Genomic DNA, 20,420 nt, shown 5'->3' on the forward strand with positions numbered 1-20,420 from the left:
GCCTCTCATTTAGTTAAGATAAGGCTCAAAACTATGAGCTCTCAGGACAAATTAAGGGTCCTAGCCCTAGAGAAGCTAGTAAAGTCTTCCCTAAAAAACCTCTCGGCCTTATTTGACAAGTCGTTATTTAATATCTACCACGTGCAAGACATTCACACTCCAGAGCTTCCTCTGGAGACCAGGGGAGGCTAGAGCTCAGCTGAAAGACACTTCTGCTTAGCTTCTTCCCTTGCTCTTTCCTGCTTCCATCATTTCCTCACAGACTGTCCTGAGGGCATCCCCTCAATTAGTCTCTTGCACGAGAATCCTGGACTCTGACTCTGCTTCTAGTGAACATGCCCTAAGAGCATTTACAACTTAGAATACTGATGGATGGTTCTTGACTTCTGTCCATCACACACCACCAACCATCCTAATCTTGCTTTTAAATACTGAGTTCACTTTCCTACACGAGCAGATAGCTAGATGCCATAAGATGTGCTTTCTTTCATCAAGTTGTTCAATTAGGGAATGAATGACATCCTTGGATAGTAATATTTGTACAATTACTTAAATGGAAAATAAACATGCAGAGACAGGCAATAATCACATTCTTAATAAAACGGACACAAAGTTGGGAATCATTAGGCATGCCAAAAGTGGAGAATGCTTAGTCTTGTCCAAATATTTCTTCTCACTGGGCTTAAAATAGTTGAATGAATGTGTAAACTTCTATGTACATCATTCAGCACTGTTTTACTGATAAAATATTTGAAACAGGGACTTCCCTCGTGGCTCAGTGGTTAAGAATCCACCTGCCAATGCAGGGGACACGGGTTCAATCCCTGGACCGGGAAGATCCCACATGCTGCTGAGCAACTTAGTCCATGCGCCACAACTACTGAGCCTGCGCTCTAAAGCCCGGGTGCCACAACTACTGAAGCCTGCACGCCTAAAGCCCGTGCTCCGCAACGAGAGAAGCCACCACAATGAGAAGCCCGCGCGCCGCAACAAAGAGTAGCCCCCGCTCACCGCAACCAGAGAAAGCCCACGTGCAGCAACGAAGACCCAACACAGCCAAAAATAAATAAATAATTTTATTAAAAAAAAAAAAAAGAAACAGAATGTCCGTGAATAGTGAGATAGCTTAAAAAATGGAGTAAAAATTATACTCTGGAATACTAGAGTCATTAAAAAATGTGGTGTGCCTCTGTATGTGCTAACTTAGAAAGGTGTCCACGTTAAACTAAATGGGAAGAAAGCTTGCACTCCAGATCAATTTATATAGCAAAATTACATTTTTAAAAAGGAAAATATTTATACATATAGTTGGATATGTCTGCATGAACTTGGGGAAGTCATAAAAGATAGGCATCAAATTATTGGCAGTGACTGCTTCGTGGGGCTGTTGTATGATGGTATGGGATGATGGAAGGTGCTTACTCTTGGGAAATGTTTACTTTTCAATGTTTTTCATTAGTTTTCAAATAAATAAAAAGAGATAATGTTTCCAATTCTAGGAAAAGTTTTCAAAAGCATTTTAGAAACTTCTCATAACTTGAGAAGTTATGAGCAGATGCACAAGAAATATTATTTTTTGAAGACAATGAAACTCATGTAGCAAACATTCACAGGCCACCATGCACTGTGCTAAGCAAGGAGGACACAGAGATTAATATTATCCCTGTCCTCAAGGAGATCACAGATTGTAAGATTTTCATTATATATCTCTTGTAAACCAAGCTAGATTTTAATTGGTTTATTTTATTTCTAACAACCAGGTAAATCCTTAAAGAGACTAGCAAAAGAGAAAAAAATAAGGAAATAAGCTGTTTTACAAAATGATTAAATAGAGGACAAGAAAGAACACATGAAAAGGGCAATTTGCGTAATTTCTCTGAGTTTTGATTAATCTTCATCTATAAAACTGGGATTAAAATAATTTTCTGGGTTGTGGGTGATATAATGTGTATGACAGTACTGATACATTACAGGACACTGTAAAATTAAATATTACACAGATAACAGTTTTAATTTCTAAAGTAAAAACATATAACACATTAGATCGGAGAATTAAAAAATTAAAAAAGAACTGTAAAGGAAAAAAGCAAAAGTTAAAAACACATCTATGGGGGCTTCCCTGGTGGCGCAGTGGTTGAGAATCCGCCTGCCAATGCAGGGGACACGGGTTCGTGCCCCGGTCCGGGAGGATCCCACATGCCACGGAGCAACTAGGCCCGTGAGCCACAACTACTGAGCCTGCGCGTCTGGAGCCTGTGCTCAGCAACAGGAGAGGCCACGACAGTGAGAGGCCCGCGCACCGCGATGAAGAGTGGCCCCCGCTCACCGCAATTGGAGAAAGCCCTTGCACAGAAACGAAGACCCAACACAGCCAAAAATAAATTAATTAATTAATTAAAAAAAAAAAACCACATCTATGAAAGTGCTAAAAGCACCCTATCAAAGACTGTGTCTGAAACAAAAGTTATTATAAATTTCGCATTTTTAGCTCTCTGGGAACAGGATCTTTTTTAAAAAATCAGGTTGAGGTATAATTTACATACAACAAACTGCACGCATTACAAGAGTACAGTTAGATGCGCTTTGACAAATGTGCAAACCCATGTAATCACTGCTACAATCTAGATATAGAACATTTCCATCATCCCAAAGTTCCTTCCTGCCTTTTGGTATTCAATCTCTACATCCGAAACAACCACTGACCTGCTTTTGGTCACAAGAGATTAGTTTGGCCTGCTTTAAATTTTATATAAATAAAATAATACAACATGTACTTTAAAAAAATTTTTTTTAAATTTAATTTTATTTTTTATACAGCAGGTCCTTATTAGTCATCAATTTTATACACATCACCGTATACATATCAATCCCAATCGCCCAAATCATCACACCATCAACCCCACCCCCCCGCTGCTTCCCCACCTTGGTGTCCATACACTTGTTCTCTACATCTGTGTCTCAATTTCTGCCCTGCAAACCGGTTCATCTGTAACATTTTTCTAGGTTCCACATATATGCGTCAATATATGACATTTGTTTTTCTCTTTCTGACTTACTTCACTCTGTATGACAGTCTCTAGATCCATCCACGTCTCTACAAATGACCTAATTTCGTTCCTTTCTTGGCTAAGCAATATTCCATTGTATATATGTACCACATCTTCTTTATCCATTCGTCTGTCGATGGGCATTTAGGTTGCTTCCATGACCTGGTTATTGTAAATAGTGTTGCAATGAACATTGGGGTGCGTGTGCCTTTTTGAATTATGGTTTTCTCTGGGTATATGCCCAGTAGTGGGATTACTGGATCATATGGTAATTCTATTTTTAGTTGTTTAAGGAACCTCCATACTGTTCTCCATAGTGGCTGTATCAATTTACATTCCCACCAACAGTGCAAGAGGGTTCCCTTTTCTCCACACCCGCCCCAGCATTTGTTGTTTGTAGATTTTCTGATGATGCCCATTCTAACTGGTGTGAAGTGATACATCATGGTACTTTTGATTTGCACTTCTCTAATAATTAGTGATGTTGAGCAGCTTTTCATGTGCTTCTTGGCCATCTGTATGTCTTCTTTGGAGAAATGTCTATTTAGGTCTTCTGCCCATTTTGGGATTGGGTTGTTTGTTTTTTTAATATTGAGCTGCATGAGCTGTTTATATATTTTGGAGATTAATCCTTTGTCCGTTGATTCGTTTGCAAATATTTTCTCCCATTCTGAGGACTGTCTTTTCGTCTTGTCTATGGTTTCCTTTGCTGTGCAAAAGCTTTTAAGTTTCATTAGGTCCCATTGGTTTGTTTTCATTTCCATTACTCTAGGAGGTGAATCAAAAAAGATCTTGCTGTGATTTATGTCAAACAGTGTTCTTCCTATGTTTTCCTCTAAGAGTTTTATAGTGTCCGGTCTTACATTTAGGTCTCGAATCCATTATTTTTGTGTATGGTGTTAGGGAGTGTTCTAATTTCATGCTTTTACATGTAGCAGTCCAGTTTTCCCAGCACCACTTATTGAAGAGACTGTCTTTTCTCCATTGTATATCCTTGCCTCCTTTAACATAGGTTCGTTGACCATAGGTGCGTGGGTTTATCTCTGGGCTTTCTATCTTCTTCCATTGATCTATGTTTCTGTTTTTGTGCCAGTACCGTATTGCCTTGATTACTGTAGCTTTGTAGTATAGTCTGAAGTCAGGGAGTCTGATTCCTCCAGCTCTGTTTTTTCCCCTCAAGACTGCTTTGGCTATTCGGGGTCTTTTGTGTCTCCATACAAATTTTAAGATTTTTTGTTCTACTTCTGTAAAAAATGCCATTGGTAATTTGATAGGGATTGCATTGAATCTGTACATTGCTTTGGGTAGCATAGTCATTTTCACAATATTGATTCTTCCAATCCAAGAACATGGTATATCTCTCCAGCTGTTTGTATCATCTTTAATTTCTTTCATCAGTGTCTTATTGTTTTCTGCATACAGGTCTTCTGTCTCCCTAGGTAGGTTTATTCCTAGGTATTTTATTCTTTTGTTGCAATAGAAAATGGGAGTGTTTCCTTAATTTCTCTTTCAGATTTTTCATCATTAGTGTATAGGAATGCAAGAGATTTCTGTGCATTAATTTTGTATCCTGCAACTTTACCAAATTCATTGATTAGCCCTAGTAGTTTTCTGGTGGCATCTTTAGGATTCTCTATGTATAGTATCGTGTCATCTGCAAACAGTGACAGTTTTACTTCTTCTTTTCCAATTTGGATTACTTTTAGTTCTTTTTTTTCTCTGACTGCCGTGGTTAGGACTTCCAAAACTATGTTGAATAATAGTGGTGAGAGTGGACATCCTTGTCTTGTTCCTGATCTTAGAGGAAATGCTTTCAGTTTTTCACCATTGAGAATGATGTTTGCTGTGGGTTTGTCGTATATGGCCTTTATTATGTTGAGGTAGGTTCCCTCTATGCCCACTTTCTGGAGAGTTTTTATCATAAATGGGTGTTGAACTTTGTCAAAAGCTTTTTCTGCATCTATTGAGATGATCATATGGTTTTTATTCTTCAATTTGTTAATATGGTTTAGCACATTGATTGATTTACATATATCGAAGAATCCTTGCATCCCTGGGATAAATCCCACTTGATCATGGTTTATGATCCTTTTAATGTGTTGTTGGATTCTGTTTGCTAGTATTTTGTTGAGGATTTTTGCATCTATATTCATCAGTGATATTGGTCTGTAATTTTCTTTTTTTGTAGTATCTTTGTCTGGTTTTGGTATCAGGGTGATGGTGGCCTCATAGAATGAGTTTGGGAGTGTTCCTTCCTCTGCAATTTTTTGGAAGAGTTTGAGAAGGATAGGTGTTAGCTCTTCTCTAAATGTTTGATAGAATTCACCTGTGAAGCCATCTGGTCCTGGACTTTTGTTTGTTGGAAGATTTTTAATCACAGTTTCAATTTCATTACTTGTGATTGGTCTGTTCATATTTTCTATTTCTTCCTGGTTCAGTTTTGGAAGGTTATACCTTTCTAAGAATTTGTCCATTTCTTCCAGGTTGTCCATTTTATTGGCATAGAGTTGCTTGTAGTAGTCTCTTAGGAGGCTTTGTATTTCTACGGTGTCTGTTGTAACTTCTTTTTCATTTCTAATTTTATTGATTTGAGTCCTCTCCCTCTTTTTCTTGATGAGTCTGCCTAATGGTTGATCAATTTTGTTTATCTTCTCAAAGAGCCAGCTTTTAGTTTTATTGATCTTTGCTATTGTTTTGTTTCTATTTCATTTATTTCTGCTCTGATCTTTATGATTTCTTTCCTTCTGCTAACTTTGGGTTTTGTTTGTTCTTCTTTTTCTAGTTCCCTTAGGTGTAAGGTTAGATTGTTTATTTGAGATTTTTCTTGTTTCTTGAGGTAGGCTGGTATTGCTATAAACTTCCCTCTTAGAACTTCTTTTGCTGCATCCCATAGGTTTTCGATCGTCGTGTTTTCATTTTCATTTGTCTCTAGGTATTTTTTGATTTCCTCTTTGATTTCTTCAATGATCTCTTGGTCATTTAGTAATGTATTGTTTAGCCTCCATGTGTTTGTGTTTTTCACGTTTTTTCCCCTGTAATTCAATTCTAATCTCATAGCGTTGTGGTCAGAAAAGATGCTTGATATGACTTCAATTTTCTTAAATTTATTGTGGCTTGATTTGTGACCCATGATATGATCTATCCTGGAGAATGCTCTGTGCACACTTGAGAAGAAAGTGTATTCTGCTGTTTTTGGATGGAATGTCCTATAAATATCAATTAAATCTATCCGGTCTGTTGTATCATTTAAAGCTTCTGTTTCCTTATTTATTTTCATTTTGGATGATCTGTCCATTGATATAAGTGAGGTGTTAAAGTCCCCCACTATTATTGTGTTACTGTCGATTTCCTCTTTCATAGCTGGTAGCAGTTGCCTTATGTACTGAGGTGCTCCTTTGTTGGGTGCATATATATTTATAATTGTTATATCTTCTTCTTGGATTGATCCCTTGATCATTATGTAGTGTCCTTCCTTGTCTCTTGTAACAGTCTTTATTTTAAAGTCTATTTTACCTGATGTGAGTATTGGTACTCCAGCTTTCTTTTGATTTCCATTTGCATGGAATATCTTTTTCCATCCCCTCACTTTCAGTCTGAATGTGTCCCTAGGTCTGAAGTGGGTCTCTTGTAGACAGCATATATATGGGTCTTGTTTTTGTATTCATTCAGCAAGCCTGTGTCTTTTGTTTGGAGCATTTAATCCATTCACGTTTAGGGTAATTATCGATATGTGTGTTCCTATGACCATTTTCTTAATTGTTTTGGGTTTGTTTTTGTAGGTCCTTTTCTTCTCTTGTGTTTCCCACTTAGAGAAGTTCCTTTAGCATTTGTTGTAGAGCTGGTTTGGTGGTGGTGAATCCTCTTAGCTTTTGCTTGTCTGTAAAGCTTTTGATTTCTCCATCGAATCTGGATGAGATCCTTGCCGGGTAGAGTAATCTTGGTTGTAGGTTCTTCCCTTTCATCACTTTAAGTATATCAAGCCACTCCCTTCTGGTTTGTAGAGTTTCTGCTGAGAAATCAACTGTTAACCTTACGGGAGTTCCCTTGTATGTTATTTGTCGTTTTTCCCTTGCTGCTTTCAATAATTTTTCTTTGTCTTTAATTTTTGCCAGTTTGATTACTCTGTGTCTCGGCGTGTTTCTCCTTGGGTTTATCCTGTATGGGACTCTCTGTGCTTCCTGGACTTGGGTGGCTCCTTCCTTTCCCATGTTAGGGAAGTTTTTGACTATAATCTCTTCAAATATTTTCTTGGGTCCTTTCTCTCTCTCTTCCCCTTCTGGGACCCCTATAATGCGAATGTTGTTGCGTTTAATGTTGTCCCAGAGGTCTCTTAGGCTGTCTTCATTTCTTTTCATCTTTTTTTCTTTATTCTGTTCCGCAGCAGTGAATTCCACCATTGTGTCTTCCAGGTCACTTATCTGTTCTTCTGCCTCAGTTATTCTGCTATTGATTCCTTTCTAGGGTATTTTTTATTTCAGTTATTGTATTGTTTATCTCTGTTTGTTTTTTATTTCTTTTAGGTGTTTGTTCTTTAATTCTTCTAGGTCTTTGTTAAACATTTCTTGCATCTTCTCAATCTTTGCCTCCACTCTATTTCTGAGGTCCTGGATCATCTTCACTATCATTATTCTGAATTCTTTTTCTGGAAGGTTGCCTATCTCCACTTCATTTAGTTGTTTTTCTGGGGTTTTATCTTGTTCCTTCATCTGGTACATAGCCCTCTGCCTTTTCATCTTGTCTATCTTTCTGTGAATATGGTTTTTGTTCCACAGGCTGCAGGATTGTAGTTCTTCTTGCTTCTGCTGTCTGCCCTCTGGTGGATGAGGCTATCTAAGAGGCTTGTGCAAGTTTCCTGATGGGAGGGACTGATGATGGGTAGAGCTGACTGTTGCTCTGGTGGGCAGAGCTCAGTAAAACTTTAATCCGCTTGACTGCTGATGCATGGGGCTGTGTTCCCTCCCTGTTGGTTGTTTGGCCTGCGGCAACCCAACACTGGAGCCTACCTGGGCTCTTTGGTGGGGCTAATGGCTTACTCTGGGAGGGCTCACGCCAAGGAGTACTTCCCAGAACTTCTGCTGCCAGTGTCCTTGTCCCCACCGTGAGCCACAGCCACCACCTGTCTCTGCAGGAGACCCTCCAACACTAGCAGGTAGGTCTGGTTCAATCTCCCCTGGGGTCACTGCTCCTTCCCCTGGGTCCCGATGTGCACACTATTTTGTGTGCGCCCTCCAAGAGTGGGGTCTCTGTTTCCCCCAGTCCTGTCGAAGTCCTGCAATCAATTCCCACTAGGCTTCAAAGTCTGATTCTCTATGAATTCTTTCTCCCGTTGCCGGACCCCCAGGTTGGGAAGCCTGACGTGGGGCTCAGAACCTTCACTCCAGTGGGTGGACTTCTGTGGCATAAGTGTTCGCCAGTCTGTGAGTCACCCACCCACCAGTTATGGGATTTGATTTTACTCTGATTGCGCTCCTCCTACCGTCTCATTGTGGCTTCTTCTTTTGTCTTTGGATGTGGGGTATCTTTTTTGGTGAGTTCCAGTGTCTTCCTGTCGATGACTGTCCAGCAGCTAGTTGTGATTCTGGTGTTCTCACAAGAAGGAGTGAGAGCACATCCTTCTACTCCGCCATCTTGGTTCCTAAAATATTATGTACTCTTTTTATGTTTGGCTTCTCTTACTCTGCATAATGTTTGAGATTCATTCTTGTTGTGGCATCTAACAGTAGATCATTTCTTTTTATTGCTAAGTAATATTCTATCTGTTGATGAACACTGGAGTTTGCAGTTTGGGGCTATAGAATGGCTATGCACACTTGTGTGTAAGTCTTTGCATGGCCATACACATTCATTCTCTTGGGTAAATACATAGGAGTGGAGTTGCTGCATCATATGCCAAGTGTGTACTAATCCTTTAACATATAAGCCTTCTGTGGATTTTCATGAGTACATATGAACTTTGGAGATGACCAGTACTGATTGACACATCTATCTTTTCCTGGCCTGAGAGTCCCTCACTGGCAACCCACCATCTGGTCAAAGTGATGTGCAGTGAATGGCTGTTGCTTGTTACTTTACAGGTCAATCTCACCCTCCCCAAAGGTGTATGTGAACCACAGAACTTCTCCAGGTTGCATCTGTGTTCTCATCTCCTCCCCTCCCCCAGCCCTCCATGGCCCCCAGTTCCCAAGTCCACCTCCTTACCCTCCCTGTTCGTCACCGTTGCTGTCTGTCATGGCTAATGATGACAGTGTGCTATACCCAACTGTGTTGGGCCTGATTATAAGGTGGAGAACTACTGTCACAGGCTAAAAACACATGTGAGGAAATGGACTGGGAGCAACAGGCAAGAGCACTTGTAGGGAGAGATAAGGACAGAGATGTAAGGATCAGAAAATACAGAGAGCCTGTGCCTCAGTTCCTCTCTCCCAGATGGAGATAAAATACCTGTCATAATGTTCAGAATTAACTGTTAGTTAGTCATGCTACATAAAAGAGTATTTCTTATGTAGCAGATACACAATACCTTTTGAGAAATTCTGAAGTTTTATCACATTTTAATATGAAGTCATTATCTTTTTCTTTTCAATACATTGAATTTTGTCTTGAAACTCTAAAGCTAGGCTGAACATGGACAATTCTATTTGATTCCTATTGTACATTTTCCCCATCACCCTCAAAATAGTATTCTTTTCACAGAGATTTTCAAATACTATACCCCTTATTAGTAATGTTCCTAAATAATTTGGGGTGTTAACTTCAATGCAACACGTTTTATCTTACTTTATTGTATTTTTTGGCTGTGTCGGGTCTTAGTTGTGGCATGCGGAGTCTTCACTGAGGCATGCAGGATCTTTCGTTGTGGTGCATGGGCTTCTCTCTAGTTGTGGTGTGGGGGTTTTCTCTCTCTAGTTGTGGTGCACGGGCTCCACAACACATGGGCTCCGTAGTTTGTGGCGTGTGAGCTCAGTAGTTGTGGCACGTGGGCTCAGCTGTCCCGCAGCATGTGGGATCTTAGTTCCCCAACCAGGGATCGAACCCGTGCCCCCTGCATTGGGTTGCAGATTCTTTATCACTGGACCACCAGGGAACTCCCCATTCTAACACTTTAGATCATACTAAAATCATTTGAAGAGTAATTCACCCTTTATTTGAGGGAAAGAGTCATCCAGATTTGAGCACAGCAGATGTATTTTAATGAATATTGTCATGTGCTCTCTATCATCAGATCTCATCATTACTGTCAAGTGGAATGATTAGAGCAGCAAGTGCCAGTGTTTAATTTCAAAATATATTCTTGAAGTGATCCAGGGCTTTAGATATGCATTTTGGAGCCCTCATTTTCATTTTATTACCTTACTAGGATTATTTAATTAAGGCTGAATCTGTCCTAACCATCTATTACTCTATACAACATGCTGAATGGAGCTCATAGTTCAGTAACAGCAGCACTTACAAGACTCCTGAGATGCTATTACGCTGCACCAGGAGTCAGCTACGTCCACCCGCAGAACAGGAATGAATTACAATCACGTGAAGTCAAAGCAACCATTACAGGGGCCATAGGTATTTATTTCCAGTTTATCACTGCTTGCATTTTTCCTCAAGTTCATGCCCAGGTCACTCTCTAATATTAACGTTCAAATTTACTGTTAGAAACACAGGTTTAGGCTCCTAAGATTTAATATCGTGTCATGAATCATGTTTTTCTTTGCTTCAAATCAGAGTATTTCTCAAAAGGATCCTAAGGAACATAATTTGGAAGTCAAGTGAAGAAGTACCATTAAACACCAGTAATGCATTAGAAATTCCCCATTCTTACCTGATGAAGTTTAATGGACATACGAATTCCAGGGACTACTACTTTTCTCAGCAATTCCATGTCAGCAAAGATCCATTCGTCTCGAATTGAAGAAATACGGAAATCTCCCTTAAATAGGGCATGCAATCCATAGAGGAATGACTCTAAATTACTGTTAAGATTAGAGATAAAAGTTTACATATTTTAACAAAGGTCTTCCATTACACTGATTCTAACATCTGGTTATGCATCAGAAGAATGTGGGAGTGTTTTGAAGATACAAATGCCAAGAACTAATGTAAGCACCCCTGAATCAGAATCACAAGGGACAGGGCCTGTTTGACCTGGGACCCTTGTTTATGAACTACTATAATAGTGAGTCCCTGAAAATAAACAACAGGCAAAGACACTGTAACTTAAAAGAAAGTAAGGAGGGCCTAATGGAAAACATGTAGGAATCACAGAAGAAACTTAAAATATGTGGCATTTCTTTATTCTAATTCAATTGGATGTATATGTCAAGAAATCCAGTTTATATTTAGAGTCCCCAAATCTAATGTACCACTATATTAACAGTATAAATGCTGTGAACAAAAATTGCAAGGAGAAATGGAAAAATAAAAAGAAGTGAATTGTTAGAAAATAGATGTATATGAGAAGAGACCAATCATACGTTATGAGTTGATTGTTTCTTAAAATGTCTTAAATCTATTAAATTCTCATTATCTATAGTTGCCCACACGTGTGAATTTTAAAAGCCAGTTCTGTTAACCACTTAGAACTCCACTGTGTTCGGCAAAAAGATCTATACAATACAATATCCAAAGAGGCGTTTGCAATAAATTAGCACAGAATGCTTCCATTAAAAACTATTTCAGTTATAGAGCTTCCCAGTCTCTTTCTGAAAACAGAAATGCCTTCCTTACCTGGACATATGGTGGGATGCAGTCCCCAAAGCTCTCCGTCCCAGAACACAGAGTCCATAACAAAGAGTCACCAGGGATGAATCTTTGTCCACATCCAGTGGCTTTAAAAAACAAAAAACAAAGAATGGGGTGACGGGGTCAAAAGGCACAAATTTCCAGTTATAAAATGAATGTCATGGTGATGTAATGTACAGCACAATGACTACAGTTTACTAATACTGTATTGCATATTTGAAAACTACTGAGAGAGTAGATCTTAAAAGTTCTCGTCACAAGGAAAAAATAATTCTGTAACTATGTATGGTGAAAGATGTTAACTAGACTTATTGTGGTGATCACTTTGCAATATACACAAATATGGAATAATTATGTTGTACACCTGAAACTAATTAATGTTATGTCAATTACACCTCATTAAAAAAAAGGAAAAACAAAAGAATGTTAGTTATCAGAAAGGAATATGAGTATTTAACAAATCAGAAGATATCTATTTAATAAATCAGAGAAGTTAAGGAACTCAACTAGTACATACTTTCTATCTCTTCAGATAAAAGTTCTAATGAAAAGAAACTTAACAAAACAGCATAAAATGAAGTGTGAATGTGTATGAGAAGGTTCTTTGGAATCTTTAAATAAAATCTAATACTTTATAATAATACTAGAACATACTAAAAAGAAAGTGGCTGGGGGGCTGGTTTCAATCTCTGATTGGGAAACTAAGATCCCGAAAGCCCCACAGCGCAGCCAAAAAAAAAAAAAAAAAATTAAACCGCAAAAAATACAAAAAAATGCAATGTCTGAGAATAAAGAAAATACACTGCATGAGATTAATGGCATATTAAACAATGCAGAAGAAAAAATAAATGATCTAACAAATATAACAGAAACTATGCAAAATTAAACACAGAGACAAAAAAAGACTAAAAAAAAAATACAGAGCATCAGTGAGCTGTAGGACAACTTAAGGCAGCCTAATATAAATGTTAACTGGAGTTCCCCAGAAAAGGGAAACAGGAAGACAGGAAAAGAATTTGAAAAAAATAATCACCAAAATATTTCTAAATCTGATGAAAATGATATATACTTAGGGATTCAAGTAGCTCAATGAACTCCAAGAACAAGAAACATTAAGAAGACAGCACCAAGGTACATCACAATTAAACTGCTTGGGACTTCCCTGGTGGTCTAATGGCTAAGACTCCACGCTCCCAATGCAGGGGGCCCAGGTTCGATCTCTAGTCAGGGGATCTGGTCCCACATGCTGCAACTAAGAGTGCACATGCTGCAACTAAGAGTTCGCATGCTGCAATGAAGATCCCGCGTGCAGCAATGAAGATCCTGCGTGCAGCAACTAAGACCCAGCACAGCCAAATAAATAAGTAAATTGCTTAAAACTAGTGATGAAGAGAAAATCTTAAAAGCAGCCAGTAAAAAAAGACATCATTATGTGGTACATACAGGCATACATTGTTTTATTGCGCTTTGCATATACTGTGTTTTTTTTTTTTTTTTTAACAACTTGAAGGGTTGTGGCAATGTTGCTTTGAGCAAGTCTATTGGCACCATTTTTTCCAATGGTATTTGCTCACTTTTATGCCTCTGGGTCACATTTTGGTAATTCTCAAAATATTTCAAACCGTCCACCAGCAAAAAGATTATGATTTACTGAAGGCTCAGATGATGGTTAGCATTTTTTAGCAATAATGTATTTTGAAATTAAGTAACGTACATGGTTACAGTTTTAGACGTAATGCTATTGCACACTTAGTATACTTCATAACATTTACAATTGGGAAAAAAAACAATTCGTGTTGACTCGCTTTACTGTGATACTCGCTTTACTGTGATACTCGCTTTACTGTGGTGGTCTGGAACAGAACCTGCAATATCTCTGAGGTGCGCCTTTATTATTTGTCAGAAACAATGCAAGCCAGAAGGCAGTGTAGCCACATCGTTAATGTACTGAGAGAAAAAATAATTGGTTCAACCCTGGGAGCTCTATTTTGTTACTGTTGGAGAAGACATGTGTCTTACATCCTCAAATGCATTAGAAATTCTCACAAAAACTTCTTGCTAATACTAACAACAATGGTGAAAGAAATGTACTGTCACTTAAGAAGCAGGAAGCAAAGTCAAGCTGAGACGAATCTTTCCAATTTAGCATTCCAGGTAGTTTTAATGCAGTTAATCCAGGGCTACACTTACAAAAACATTATTTCAAGCTCTTTAGAAGACAGGTACAGCTATTATATGAAAGATTATTTCCTCCTAGAATACATATAGTAAGAGAAGGAGGAAAGAATAACTTTTTTATTTCTGTGTAATATGCAAGTTAGAAAACTATCTTGGAAGGAAATTATGGGAAAAAAAGGCTGGAGGCAACTTTATTAACATTCAGGTGAGGGTACCAGAATTTGGAGTCGGCAAATCTTTCTGGTTTAATTAACTTCCTTCCCTGGGAAGAGGTTATTCTGGGAATGGTGATTCAGAAAACAGAATTCATGGTTTTAAGGAGATAGGGATAATCCTGTTCAATTTAAAAAACTGGAGAATGATGGGATTATTTTAATTTTCCTGACAATTTTCTTCTGGAGGGGACTACAAGAGTAGAATATAAGCCAGACTGATCTAGTGATAATAAGCTCTCTGAAGAGACTGGGGATACCCAAGTTTGGAGGTAAACCTTTTGAATATGATTTATTAGCAATTAAGAGGATGACTTCCTCGAGGTACATCCATGACCTCAGCAATAATTTCTAAAAGATTATTTATTCCTTAAAGTTAGGAAGGATGGAGCCTATTCCTGAGTCGGTAGACAGTGAGTTCCTAGCCTAGGTGACGATGGTTAAACCAAACAAAAGTAACCAATATAGTCTAAGCCAGAGAAAGGCTATTAGAATAATATGGTCACTCCAACCGCCCCCCACCTCCCCCTCCCCCGCCAAGAAATAAGTCCAAGGATTTGAGGACAGTGTGCAAAGCATTCTATTTCATTTATGAAAAAAAGTAAACTGCTTGTTATGTGTTTGAAAGAAGAGAAGATTAGCTTTGAGGGCCTCCATTTCCAGACATGGTCTGCTGGTCCTTTTTCTGGGCTCTTACGAGGTTATTTCATTCTATCTTCTATTCCTTCCTTAAAAATGTGCTACTCTGCTCAGTATCTACTGTGCATCCAGTACAAAAGCGCGAAGGCCGCTGTTCAAAGAGGAATTACAAGGAGGCTCCCTTTCTTATGGACGAAGTAAGAGAAACAGGCTGATTATGACGGGGTGCCTTACTCTAATTGAGTATCTGTAAAGAAAGACTAAACTAGGTGCTACATTTAAAGACAGTCAGTGTGTACATCCCAGATCATGATAAAGGCACTGGTTGTCAAAGCGGCTCACTATGCTCCATGGTACAGAGTAATCCTGTACATCGGACGCGGGTGGTTCAACGACACAAGACTTGGCACTCTGCCTTGGTACTGTGGTTGTGGTACCTGGGGTCGAACCAGGGAGAGCAACACTGCCACAAGAGCCATGGGACCCAGGAGGAAAACAGTAGTTGGTGAAGTCTGTGACTCAGCTTACCTTTAGGATAAGACAAGTTATCCTGAAGTGCGGATTACAAACCCCTTGCATTATAATCACCCAGCATGATACAGATTTTGGGTCCCCAGCCTAGACCTACAGAATAAGAATCTCACAGGCAAGGCCCATGAATCTGCATTTTTACATACTCCTGTATCATTTTTACCCATGTTAACATTTTAAAGTCAGTAGTCTAGATGAACATTGTCCAGTATGGTAGCCACTAGCCTAAATTTAATTGATTTAAATTTAAATCAATTAAAATTAAATTGAAAAATTCATTTCCTTAGTCATACTGGCTACATTTCAAGTGTCTCATAATCTACCATATGTGGTGGGTTAGTAATTACCATATTGGAACAACACAGAATGTTTCAATCATTGCAGAAAATTCTATTAGCACTGGATTAGACTTTGGATTTGGGACAAAGATATTAACTTAACCTTAAGTCTGCTGTGTGTGTTTGGGGGCTTGGGGCTGGGGATGCTCCAAAACGCAGTCTTTAAGAAGGTGCTACACGTAATCTACAACCTGAATCTGTGTGTATGTCCGTACCTGCACAGGGTGGAGGTTGCTATTTGGACAGTGAGATTATGACACTGCAGATGAAAGAATGAGAGAGGTCGCTTACTCTAACCTGTTTTGGCCCAACCATAATGAACTAGACAGGTTCTCTTACCCAGATAGTTAGAAAGAGGAAAGTCTAGAAAAACCAACCTCATGATAACAAATAGAGGTATTCTTTCCATCTTTGGAAAAACAGATTCAGAGTTATAAACGAAATAAACTCTACCTTTGCTCTTCGGGAAGAGCAATACTCTATCCAGTTGAGGTAAATCACACAGAAACTCTCCCTGGATATGCCTGCAAGTCGATGGTCATAGTCTTCATCAATGTTTGGATTAAACGTTGGGTCCACATCAACGTAATTTCGATCTGCACACAGACGTAGTCCTTCCTGCATCGTCTCATTAGCTAGCCACTCCTCCAGTTTAGAAGAAGTTGTAACATAATAAATGATACCCTAAGTGAGGAAAAGATAAAAAACAAAACAAAACTCAGGCTAAATCACAATCTGAATTAACTCCAAGTTCTCAGTAAATTAATTCCAACTGTTTATACTGATAGTAGGAATCAAAAATGTATATTCCAGCTCAATACTGTAAGTATACTATTTTACGAATGCTATAGTAATACATCTCAGGCCTTCCTGGATAAAAAAAAATTAATTTAATACTTTTAAAATCACAACCATAAATTCAAGAAGGCAACTTCAAAACAACTCCAGTCCAACTGATTTTAGGATATTCTAAAAACAATTCTGTCTACTGAATTTAGGATCTTTTAAGAGAAATGAAAAACCTTTACTGTGGTGTACTTATTTTGAGAAATTTCTCATAGAAAGCTATTAAACCATCTTGTGATCCTAGGTCAAGTTATAAAAATATAACTAATAAATAAAGCAATAGAAATATACATCTTTAGAGATAGGAAATTCCACACACAAATGCACACGTTAAAAAATGTTGTAAAGTCAATTTCTTTAGCTTCCTGAGGTTGGGTTTAACCAAACATTCAACAGAGGACTCAGGCTTCAACCCAATCAGCACAAATAAGGTGGTACATAGAGGTAATAACACATGAATCATTAAGATTTAGCATACGTTTTTCCTCTTGAAAATGTTGCCTTAGTCTGTAAACCCCCAGTCATAACCATGCTGTACTTCTGTAAAATCTTTAGCAAAAACAGAATACCTGTGCAGTAAAGAACTAATCTTGCCCAAAGAGAGGTTTGGCCTTTGCACTTGAGTTCTGGGAGATAACCTCTAATCCCATGCAATGTCCTGCCTGATAAGAGAGTCTTTATTTACCTGGAGGCTTAGAACCATGAGCTCTAGAGGATCAGGAGACTAAGGCTGGCCATGTGGGTGGTCAAACAAGTCTAAATGACAGTGTGTCAAGACAAACTCTGCCCACTGAGGCTCAGGCGAGCTTCCTTGGCTGGCAACACTCTGTAGGTATTCTCTCACATCGTTCCTGGGAGAAATAAACATTGTCTACACAACTCCATTGGGAGAGGACAACTGGAAGTTCAGGCCTTAGTGTCTCTAGACCCTGCCCTATGTGCCTCTTCCCTTGGCAGATTTTAACCTGTATCCTTCCACTGTAATAAGTTCTAACCATGAGTATAATGGCTTTGCTGAGTTCTGTGAGTCCTTCTAGCAAATTATTGAACCTGATTGTGGTTTCAGGGTCTTGGGGACCCTGAAATTGCAATTGGTGTCAAATGTGAGGGTGTTTTTGGAGACCTCCCAAATCTTGCAATACTTTCATTCAGTTTGTTGAAAGCAGTGCAAAGCAGTGGTTAACAGCAGGGACTCAGGAGTCAGACAAGCCTGGGTTTTAAATCCCCAACTCCACTTGCTGGTTAGACGACTTCGGCGAAGTTAACTTTTGATCCTTAACTTGTTTATATGTAAAACAGGGACATAATATTCCTTTAGAGAATTAGGTAAGATATACATATCATATATATACATGCGTGTATGTGTGTACTCCTTAACGCAGTACCTAAAAGATATGCACTACAGATGGTAGCTATTAATATTAATGAACAAATATAATAAGTTTCACTAAAGAAGGAAATAGCAAGACCTTCATAGGTACAATTTACTGACTGTACCGGATACTAGAGAATTTAAATCACTACTTAGAAGCAAAGCACAAGTTAAAAAAACAAACGTGTGTGTGTGTGCACCTGTGTGCGTACACGTGTCTTTTCCAAGAGCCTCTGATACCAGATCTAAGTAGGCACATATCCTTACCTTGACATAGTAAGTGGTGAGTACTTTCCGAAGATCAAAGACTTGAAGCATAGAAGCAGCACTATTGTCAGTGATGCTATAACCCTCCAAAATATACTTGGTGACTATCACTTCCCAAGCTAGCCAGCGCTGGCTAAATGCAGCATTAAATGAAAGCGCATGAGGAATATGGCCAGGTTCACAACAGCAAAATCCTTCATCTTCCTCAACACCTTCAGTAATGGCCTCCACTTCCCGTTGTTGACAGTAAGTACCTTAGAGAGAGAGAGAGAAAGCACTTACGACAAAGGGGAAAGAAACATGAGGTGAAAAAAACATGAGGTGGAAAAATGAATGCTTCAAAGACATAAGAAACTTAGAAAAGAGACATTTTATTTATAGCAATTGAGAGTATGTGATTGACTTACCTTAGACTGTCCATTAACAAACTGCAGCATGCTCCAGAAAACAGGCATAGTATATGTTCATCTTCTGCAGAATCATAATGTGTACTAGCACATTCAAGGTTCTGAGAATTTGTGCAATAAAGCAACCTTAATTTTGATTCATTGATTCCCAAATTTTTCAGATTTGGGTTTACAACTGCATTCATATCAAATGAAGACCAAATAAGTCAACGTGTGTCTCATGAAGGTCTGAGTTAACTCAAAACTAGAGGAGTGGAACGAGAACTGAATCATCCCAGGGCACACGACACAGACAGACATGCAGAACTCAAAAGAATCTGGGCTGTATTCTCACCAGCACTGTGTCCACGCTGCAAGCAGAAACAGTATATATACGTCCTGCTTACTTGGCTATACAACTTGTAATGGTTCACTATAGTTTAATATTAAATATATAATTACAATTTTTCTCTGTTGCCAATTCCAACAATAATTGGATAAGATTACATTATTGGCATTTGAGGCCTATCTGCTGAAAAAGTTTCAATTAGGTATCAGGTCTGATTGTTCTATACTAGCAAACAATTCTTTGAAATTACATTCTTTTATACATGATACTTATCTAATAGGCATTCTCTGCATTAGTGTTATTGAAATAAAAATAGAAAATCAGATTAAATATAGAATTAGATACACAGCCATCTATGCCAACAACATACCATCCATCACATTCATGTTAATTTTTATTTCGTTCTGTGGCCTTGCTTCCATTTAATTTGTAAATTCCTTATAGGACTATAGAGTGATTATAGCTAATTTTATAAAGGCACATATTAAAGTTACATTATAATAAAAATAAATGGGACTTCATAAGAATTTTTTTCTTTTAAAGAGGATATATACAACATCCATATTTAAAACACCACTTTGAGAGAAAAAGATGCCAAGAAATTTAGCCCCCGTTGGTGATGGTGGTGGTGGTGGCGGTGATGGTGGTATGATGAACGATAAGACTGAGAGGTAAGCTTGGCCAAGCTAATGAGCTGTACTGTCGAGAACTCTATAGAGCCTTCAACAATTTTATTATTTCATTTCTTGTTTAATTATGTTGACGAGCACTTCCACAATAGTGTTACATAGTGGTGAAAAAACTTTGTCTTGAACCTGACATAAACAGGAATGCATGCTGTGGCTGACCATTGCACCTGATACTGACTACAGATACACATGTACATTTTCTTCAGAATAAGGACGTATGTAATTTTATAAAGTACTTTTGAAACCAATAACGAAAATGAAATTTAACAAATTTGCTTTTAATAATTAATTTAAAGAATGAAAAACGGTTGAATTGGTGAGGGATACTTAAAAATAAAAGTACTGCTGGTTTCTCCTTACTCTGGGCTCTGAGGATTTTTGTATCTATAGTCATAAACGAATGAAACTATAATTACTTTTTTAGCCAGTTCAGTCATATTTTGACATCAGTATTACATTGGTTTTGTACAAGAGAACCTTGAGATATTTTCCTTCCTTATCCATTTGCTAGAATAGATTAGAGAGGGCAGAAGAATTATTCAATTTCTAGAAGAAACTTTCTGAGGCTGGGTTTTTTAAACTGTGGCATGAAGTTGGGTCTATTCCTTAGGTTTTATATGTTTTTACTTTATTTTATTCATTTTGTCATCCTTCTGCAAAGTCAGTCAAAGGTTTTTAAGTAAAGGAAATAACATAACAAGAGCTGTATTTTGTGCAGATGACTCTGGTAGTAGTATACAGAGAAGAGAAGAGGCAGGAGTGAATTCAGAGGTTTGACATTGTCTCACGAGAGACAGAATGAGGTCCTTGTTCAGAGTAGCAGAATAAAC

General features: G+C 38.3%; 1 protein-coding gene across 5 annotated transcripts in view; it reads right to left on the bottom strand.

Annotated features, from left to right (window-relative positions):
* PCNX1 (pecanex 1) overlaps positions 1 to 20,420 on the bottom strand; it is a gene marked incomplete at its 5' end in the record, with an annotated part of 167,233 nt that overhangs the window by 11,649 nt on the left and 135,164 nt on the right. For all 5 annotated transcript variants that reach the window (XR_014242369.1, XM_082384310.1, XM_082384309.1 and 2 more), the window contains 4 exons: positions 10,864 to 11,014; positions 11,769 to 11,869; positions 16,135 to 16,365; positions 18,167 to 18,420. Coding sequence is in view for 4 of the 5 variants with exons in the window: in XM_082384310.1 (XP_082240436.1) it covers positions 10,864 to 11,014; positions 11,769 to 11,869; positions 16,135 to 16,365; positions 18,167 to 18,420 (737 nt within the window). The remainder of the gene's footprint in view (positions 1 to 10,863; positions 11,015 to 11,768; positions 11,870 to 16,134; positions 16,366 to 18,166; positions 18,421 to 20,420) is intronic.

This window comes from Balaenoptera borealis (assembly GCF_965194805.1).
Source record: "Balaenoptera borealis genome assembly, chromosome: 3".
NCBI lineage: Eukaryota > Metazoa > Chordata > Mammalia > Artiodactyla > Balaenopteridae > Balaenoptera > Balaenoptera borealis.